Below are 8687 nucleotides of genomic sequence, written 5' to 3' on the forward strand. Positions count from 1 at the left end.
AAAAAAAAAACAAAACGAAACCAAAAAAAAAAAACCCTCTTATTTTATACAGAAGAAAGTAGCCCATTCTGACAAAGAATGGATTGAGGGCTTCCAATGACTGTAACAGTAAAGATCAACTTAAAGTAATGGTCCATGGCCCAACCTAGGGCTTCAAAAAATGGGCCTTAGTAAATTCTGCACCTGCTACCATGAGAAGGAGGGATTCCTCAATGTCTCAGAGGTACAGCAACTCTGCTCCAAATGTAGGCAAGCCCTGTCCAGTGTTTAAGCCAGAGTGTCCACTTTTAAGCAAACTGTTGTTTATCTGTATCACCCCAAAAATAGAACCTGGGAGACACCCTCCAAAGCATATGAGTTTGTCAGTTGTGCTGGTTAGCTTTAGCCAACCTATTACAAGCTAGAGTCATCTAGGAAGAGGAATATGGCCTGTAGGCAAGTCCCTGGGGGCATCCAGCCCACAGTGAGTGGTGCCACCCCTAGGCAGTTGGTCCTGGCTTAAATAACAAACCAAGACAATAAGCAACATTCCTCAGTGCCTTCTGCATCTAGTCCTGCTTCCAGTTTCTTGCCTTGGGTTACTGCACTGACTTCCCTTCAGTGATGGAATGTGCCCTTTCCCATTCAGTTGCTTTTGGTCACGTGTTTTATCCTATCAAGAGACCTAAGACATGATAATGATTTTTGATTACAAAAAAGGAATTGTAGGAGTTGGTTCAGTGGGTTAAGTGCTACATAAGCATGAAGACCAGATTTGGATTCTTAGAAAGAACCCTAGGAAAAAATGGGTAGATATAGCAACCTGCAAAAAAAATCCTAGTAATACAGAGGGTAGAAATGAAATCTCTAGAGCAAGCTGAGTCCTGGGTTCAATGAGAGACTTTAAAACCTCAATATGTAGGTTAGAAGAGTGACTGAGGAGATACCAGATGCCAACTTCAAGTATAAACATGTATACCGTACACATATGTATGTGAAAGAGAAAATGTAGCATGTTGGACCTTTCTGCCTCCCACATTACCCCGTTTAAAGACAGCACCTGAATCAACTCTATTTACACCTCCACATCAGAAAACAGCAAAAACAACAAACTGAGCTCCTCACACATATTGTTCAAATCTTTCAAACCATGATTTCCAAATACCAAGACTTCTATCATGCAAATGCTTTCCGATCTCATAAATGACAAAGGAGAGAGGTCATAAAGAGTAGCTTAATCACCACTGCATAAGTTCTACTGTCATACCGCCTATACTGACTTTCTGGTTATCAAGTGGACTGCTACAGTACTGCAATGTTGTTGTACATGGTTTGGTACATAGCAGGCATCTACTGAGCCTTATTATATATTAAGGATAAGGGGAAACATTACCAGCATGAATACATGTTTGGTACAGTTAAGAGTTTAACAAGAAAAATACAGAGTTAAACCTTACTTTCATAGGATCTATTTAATTCTTGCCTCTGCCTCCTGCTTTTGCTTTTTCCTTTAATATTTTAAATTAAAATATAATTATATATTCCCCTTCCCTTTTCTCCCTCTATTACCTCCTAGGCTTGTTCCTTAGTACCCCTCTGTCGACCCCTTACTCTAAAATTCCTAGCCTCTTTATTATTATTACGTGTGTGTATGTGCATGTGTGTACACTTATATAAATACAACTTCTTGAATCCATTTAGTTTTGTTTGCTTATATGTGATTTCAGAGTGAATCAAAGGAATGAGAAGACAGCTTGCTGTGAGATGTGTTCTGTTGAAATGACAAGCTACACCCATGATACTGAAACAATATGGTTGACTAAACAATATCCAAACAATACTACTACTAATAGACATGCTAAGAAGGAAGGGGAAATTTCAAGGGGCCTCAACCCTAAACAAACAACTACAGACTAGAGACTACTGAGGAAGGGAGTATTAAGTCTTCCTCAGGATGATCCCTTAATTGACTATTCAATAGCAGTCGTCAATCTTACTCTTACTTTCTCAATGAGCATATGCTCTTTTATAACTGAATACAGCAGGAACAACAGGAATCTATGAAGACAAAATGTAGCAGACTAGACAAATAGGCCTCTTACACTACCTAGCACTTCCCATTCCAAAAATTCTAAGCTGGAGGCCAGATCATTAGAGTTGGCACCTTTCTAGATTGTAAGAATCAGCCTAGGTTGCTCAGAAAACAGACTCAAATTGACTACAACTTAAGAAACCATGAAGAATTTTTTGGGGGTCTGGAGTGAGATATTAGGAAGACATCCTGCTAATCATACACTATATACTACATCCAAAGTTAAGAGTCAGGTATACAATTTGAGCCTGCAACTGTAACAGAAAAGGTTCCTGCTCTCAGACAATACATGTAAACATTAAGTTTTGGTCCTAAGGGAGAGGCTGACATGGGCCTATAATCCCGGCCCTTACAAGGCCAAGACAGGAAAACTGACTCAAGTTCCAGGCCAACCTTGGCCAGAGAGAGCCAGCCTTAAAACACAAGCAAAGCAGCAAGCATGCACCCATTTTCCTGATGTTGATGTTTGTAGCTTGTCTTTTTTTTTTAAAATTAGATATTTTCTTTATTTACATTTCAAATGATATCCCCCTTGCCCAGTTTCCCCTCAAAAAAAAAAAAAAAAAAAAAAAAAAAAAAAAAAAAAACAAAACAAAACCCTATTCCCTCCCACAGCATGTCTTAAACAGAAAGAAAAGCAAGACCAAGGAGAACGATAAATCAACTATAAGAAAAATGATACAAATTAGCAAATCTAATGTATGCATTCATTGAACTTTCATGTTTTCACTAAACTTAAAACTTTAGACTTAAAAAGTTGAGCAGACAAATTATCTGGATATGTGTCAACTGAGATGTAGTTAATCCATTCCTCTCCTCTGCTAGTCCTTAGCCAGACAGCTCCTGACTTCACAGCCTCCCGACCTCAATGCACAGTGGAATGACTTTGCCAACAGATGGACCATGGTACTGGGTAAGTCTGGCAGGGATCAGGTGAGGACACGAGGACAGGAGTGGAGAGGACTGGAGGAGAATGCCCTGCCCCAGTAGGAACTAACATCCCAGGGCTTCCAGCCATGTAGAAATGAGTCTGTACTGCATATTCAGCCTCTTGCTTCTGATAGTTAAGAGCCTGCATGTGACCTGCACAGATCTCCACCCTCCCTCACTTGGCAGAGAGATCCTACTGGCTCATTTGTAGTTTCTACACACTCACTCTACACCTCTCACTATCAGCTACATATTCCATTTCTGTTTCTTTCCCCAATCTATTCACTCATTGTCACCAGCTTTCTCCTCTGTTCTCATTTGTCTGTTATTGGCCTGTCCCTACTCCAGTCATCACAATATAGTTTTTCATGATCACTGGCTTACGGGCAGTGGTCTAACATGGTTAGAATTCCTTCCATAGGTTCCCTGTCTCAGTCTCCCTGCTGCTCCTCGGTCTCTCTTGGCCTCTTCTCTCCCAACACTCATTGCTTAGGACACACAAGCAGCCACTTGTACCATAGTTTTCCCTCAGCACATGCATCACACACTTCAGACCACACTAGGAATTACAAAGCATTCTGGCAGACAGCAGCAGAGCTCTGTAGTGGAGTTTGCTACTTTTGAGTGGTCAATTCCACTTCATAGCCAGAGTATGGGGTTCAACTCTCCATTATTAGAATTACAGAAATGCAATACCATACCCAGCAAGTAAAAACTTGCTAAGCATTACCCATAGTCATCCATGCAACCACTGTCCCTAGAGATCTAGCTAAGGTATGTCCTACCCACAGGCCTGCCAATGGATCAAAAAGTCCTCCTGATGCTCACTAAGTGATTCCTCCTTTCCTCTCAAAACAAACCATTATTTGCACTACATAAGGACATGCCACTCATGTGCCAATGTTGATCTTTTCCAGTCTACATATGAGGACACTTGAGTTTCCATTGTGTGCCTACTTATCCTGTTTCAGGAGAAAAAACATGATGAGACCCTGCTCTTCAGAATCTGTAGCCTAAGGCCAAGCATGGTAGCACACACCTTTAATTCTAGCAGGCAGAGGTACGTAGGTTATCTGTGATTTTAATACTAGTCTGGTCTACATAGCAAGTTCCAGGCCAATCAGACCTACATAATAAGGCTGTCTCAAAACACACAAACAAAGAAACAAACAAACAAGAACCTATAATCCATGAAGGACACACAAATGCGTATTCCAACCAACAAAAAGATCAGTGGATAGCTGGCTGGCTCTTTCAGTCAAGACCAGTGCATTTTCACAACATCTTGGGAGCATTTAACAACTGTTCAAACATGTCAGAATGCACTTAAACTTCAAGGCACTTTACCTTTACAGAGCTCTGTAAGCAGGAGGAACTCAGCCTGCCCAGTGTCCGATTCCTCTTTTCCTATGGATGCTGCAGAGCAGAACTGGACAATATTGGGGTGGCCAGAAAGTTTTTTCTGCATGTCTTGTTAAAGAAGAATGTGAATAAGTATGTCCACAACTCTGTGCACTTAAAAATAAACATTTGTAAGTGTTAAGAAACCAAAGTCATGATACCTAAATTGACTTATGCCTTAGCATATATGGGCATCTGAACAGAATGGTGATGGAGGGGCACATAAGGACAGTGAGAAGGTGAAGAGTGTGGGAAGAAGCTAGTGGAAATGCTAGATATGAGTGCGTCAGAGAGACAGAGACAGAAGCCCTCTGGGTGCCACAACAGGAAGGTGGTGAGGAGTTACTGTACACACTCAAAGCTCAAGCAGCCATTAGGCTATCAGACAGCAGAGTAGAATCTAAAAAGAAAAGGAAGCAAATTCTATCTGCAGCAGAGACTATGCCTTACAGGTATATATTATGTGGTAGAAGAGAACAGGCAAGAAAGGTTGTTATGTGTCATTTGTACGTGCACCAGGGTATCACACTGAGGCCCACTGATATGTAACATCCATACGGTCCTTGCCTAGGTCATCAGAGGGACAAAGTGGGACTCTCTTTGTGATAACTGACCTATTTAGCATGGAGATCTCAAAGGCTGAAACAGCAGCCCCAGCAACCCATTTCCTAACACCTCGGAGATTTCTACTTCAACTAGGACAATGAATAACAGAAAAATCCTTTGCATGAGATATGTCTATAGGAAGTCTGGTAAAAGGCTGACTTTAATTTATCACAGGAGCCTCTGGTAACAACTGTGTCAACCTTGACATAGTTAGTCATGGCAGTGACTCTCAGTCTCAGAAAAAGGATACCAAGAAACAAACTTCCTGAATGATGGCTCTGTTCTTTTCCTCTTCATTGGATAGTAATCTCTGTCAGGGAATAGCACACAAGATTGAAGTCTTTTTATCTTCTGTTTAACAGATAAAACACCCCGGAGAATGTAAGCACTTTTGTCTAAAGGACACCAAGTCTCAAGGAGTATAACACACCATTTACGTGGATTTGAACATCTGATCTCACAGAAGCTTAGAAACCTTGAATGATCTTTATATTCCAAAGACCCAAGAAAAAGTAAAAACAGGCCAGAGTAAAACAAGACAAACAAGGAGATACAATATATACCTAGCAAACATATGCATACAAGGTAGACTGCCAAAACAAGCCCTGATCTAAGGGTCCACTAACTATGTCCCACCTTTGACAAGAAAGGAGCACCCTGCTTGCCCATCAAGGCAGAGTTGGACCTACTGTTATGTCTCAGGATAAAAATCAGAGCTGCCTAACCAGGAAACAAGATCTCGAGATCCCTTCCTACCACATTACTTTAATCCTATTCATAGATGCCATGAATGTAAATTTGGTAAGTGGTTTCTGTACTCTTCAAATCCTGGTCCCTTCTTTTGACATGTGGAGTAATACAGATGAAATCATGAGGGTTACTCCCACTCCTTCCTCCAAAGTCGATCATATCCCCAGGTAAGATAGGAAGCTCCTAAGAGAGCTCTCAACCCAAGTTAGAGCTGTGAGCCTAAGTGTTACGTCTGGAGAACCTGGATTAACAGATTGAAACTGATAGGGACAGAAAAACAGAGATGCATCCTTGAAAATAATCCAAGATACCTTTACAATACACTAAAATCCCCATAAAATGATTTGTCATCAATTATTACCTTTAATGCATACTCTCTGCCACTTCCCAGATCTTGAGCTTCATAAACAAAAGCAAACCCTCCTGAAAGAAAAAGAATTGTCGGTCAGTGCTATGACTTAAACTTAGAATCCCTTTACCAAAGTCTGCTTCCTACAAAAAACTGCAGCCCAATTTCTATGTCACAGATCTTTATAACTTCTGCTCAGAGATAGAAAGGGAAAGTATAATTTGCAATAAACAAATAGAAACAGGGAACCTGGAAAATAAAAAACAAGTATCCTGAAAACAAGTAACACTGATGAATTCTACCTGGGTTATCCAACACCAAGGAAGGCTAATGCAAGTAGAAAAAGATATCAACACCTAGAGGAAAAAAGTAGATTGTGCTGTCCTGATATCCTAAGAAAAAAAACCAGACCAATAGCACTCATAAAGATGAATCAAAGAACTGATGTGTTGTTTTCTTCAAACAAGGCTGAAGGGCTGGAGAGATGGTTTAGTGGTTAAAAGCACTGGCTGCTCTCCAGAGGTCCTGAGTTCAACTCCCAGCAATTATTTGATGGCTCATAACCATCTATAATGTGACCTGGTGCCCTCTTCAGGCATGCAGGTGTATGTATGTGTAGATGGAATACTCATAGATTAAATAAATAAATAAATCTTAAAAAAAAAACAAAAACAAGGTTGCTATGCTGGCTCTGAATTTACATTCTTTCAGTCAGCCTTCCCAACACTTCCTTTAAATACACAGTCCCATCATAAAAATTTAAAATTGCCAGTAAACTAAGACTAGGAAGAAATGTCCTCAACCTTATAGAGAATGTCCCTAGAGGACCAACAGCAGCAGTATTAGTGGTAAAATGAGATCAGGATGAAGGCCAAGGTGTATATTCACATCACAAGATCATATTCACATACAAGATCCTTTTGCTGATGCAATTAGACAAAAGAAAATCAAAGGCTTTCAAAACACAAAAGATGCAAAGATGTTTTTATTTGCAGATTAACACCATCTTGCATGTAGCATATTTAGTGAAATCTCAAAAAAAATATTAGAGGGAAAAAGAGAGGAAGGAAGAAAGGGAGAAAGAAGAGAATAGAGGGAAAGGGAAGAGAAGAAAATAGAAGAAAATAGGCAGATTGGCAAGATGGCTCAGTAGATAAAGGAGCTTCCCAATAAGCCTCACAACCTGGGTTCAATCCCCAGAATCAGCATTGTGGAAAGAGAGAAGTGACAGCTGCAAGTCACTCTCTGACCACATGCTAGCCATGACATGCTCTCGACGAAAACAAACAGAGAGAAGCAAACTGTAATATAGGAAGGCTACAGGATACAAAATCAAGATACAAAAATCATGGCTGGAGAGATGGCTCAGCAGTTAAAAGCACTCTTGCTCTCACAGAGGACCCATGTTCAGTTCCTAGCAACCATATAGTTGGTCATAACTCTCCTTAATTCCAATTTCTGGGGATCAGATACCCTCTTCTGACCTCTACAAATATCATGGATGCACACAGTGCATACATATAGGCACAGTCATAAACACAAATTAAAAAAAAATTTTGTGAAGATTTAGGACAAATTCCAAAATGAGTAAAAAGCAATCTGGCTTTATGGTTCTGCCTAACAAGTTATTTCACATTCCAGTATCAAATTACTAATAACTATAAAAACCATATGATAACTAAGTTTGGCTTATCATAAATTCCTGTGACAAAACCTGATATAAACTGATAGAAGCAATTTGCCTACAATGAGAATATTTATTCATTTACTTAGAGACAGAGCAATTTGTTGACTATAGAAACTTTTCTCAGCTCCTCTGGGACCATCCCATGATATAAGGTCATCTTTCTGAACCTGAAAAGTTCTGAAGTTAAGAACCTCCTACACATTCTTTTAGACAACATAAATCCCAATGGCCCATGGTCTACACCTCCTGTTCAGGAAACTCATTTAAATAATCTATGCAAAATACTACAGATTTTTTTACTGTCTCAATTCAGAAAAAAAAAGCCTTAAAATACTATATTAAGTATAAAAGGAAGAAATCTATGGCTTACAATTGCACTGATTATTTTTATTCCTGGCTGGGCCAAAGAGCAGAGGGAATGAGCTGCTCTCTACAGAGACAGTGGCTGCTCACACTTTCTGGTTTTTCATCCTGGTTTAGATGTGGTTTGGTTAAGCTGCCTGCTTTGCACAACCTTCCTCTTCTGGCAACTGGATCACGTCCTACTAAAGATGGTCTCTTCGTCAGGTGCGTACAGCACACAGCTATCTTTCTCTGACCCCTTTTATAGAAGCAGGCCTTCCAGCTACCCTGGAATTCACACTGTTTATTGTACTGCCGCACCCAAGCTGCCTCTTCCTTCTACTATCTGAATGGGTCTCATTTTACATTCTATAAGAAAGGAAACCAAGTCTCTTCTCTTCCTCTCTTCCCTCTGGTTTGTGGATTAAACTCAGGGCCTCATACGTGTTAAGCAAGTGCTATACTACTGAGCTATATATCCCCAGCCCTTTTCACTTTTTTGAGACAGCATCTTACTAACAGGCTCTGAATTCTACCTGTAGTCCAGGCAG

The 8687-nt window shown here is 40.1% G+C and overlaps 1 protein-coding gene across 4 annotated transcripts in view; it reads right to left on the reverse strand.

Moving 5' to 3' along the window:
• Positions 1 to 8687, reverse strand: part of Gak (cyclin G associated kinase) — a 68954-nt gene that overhangs the window by 58319 nt on the left and 1948 nt on the right. For 3 of the 4 annotated variants that reach the window (XM_031337275.1, XM_031337273.1, XM_031337272.1), the window contains exons 2-4: positions 6120 to 6181; positions 5259 to 5318; positions 4349 to 4463 (exon numbers count right to left, since the gene is read on the reverse strand). Coding sequence is in view for 1 of the 4 variants with exons in the window: in XM_031337272.1 (XP_031193132.1) it covers positions 4349 to 4463; positions 5259 to 5318; positions 6120 to 6181 (237 nt within the window). In the remaining 3 variants the exon portion in view is untranslated. The remainder of the gene's footprint in view (positions 1 to 4348; positions 4464 to 5258; positions 5319 to 6119; positions 6182 to 8687) is intronic. The other variant, XM_031337274.1, reaches the window with a different exon arrangement.

This window comes from Mastomys coucha, unplaced genomic scaffold (genome assembly GCF_008632895.1).
Source record: "Mastomys coucha isolate ucsf_1 unplaced genomic scaffold, UCSF_Mcou_1 pScaffold22, whole genome shotgun sequence".
Taxonomy (NCBI): Eukaryota; Metazoa; Chordata; class Mammalia; order Rodentia; family Muridae; genus Mastomys; species Mastomys coucha.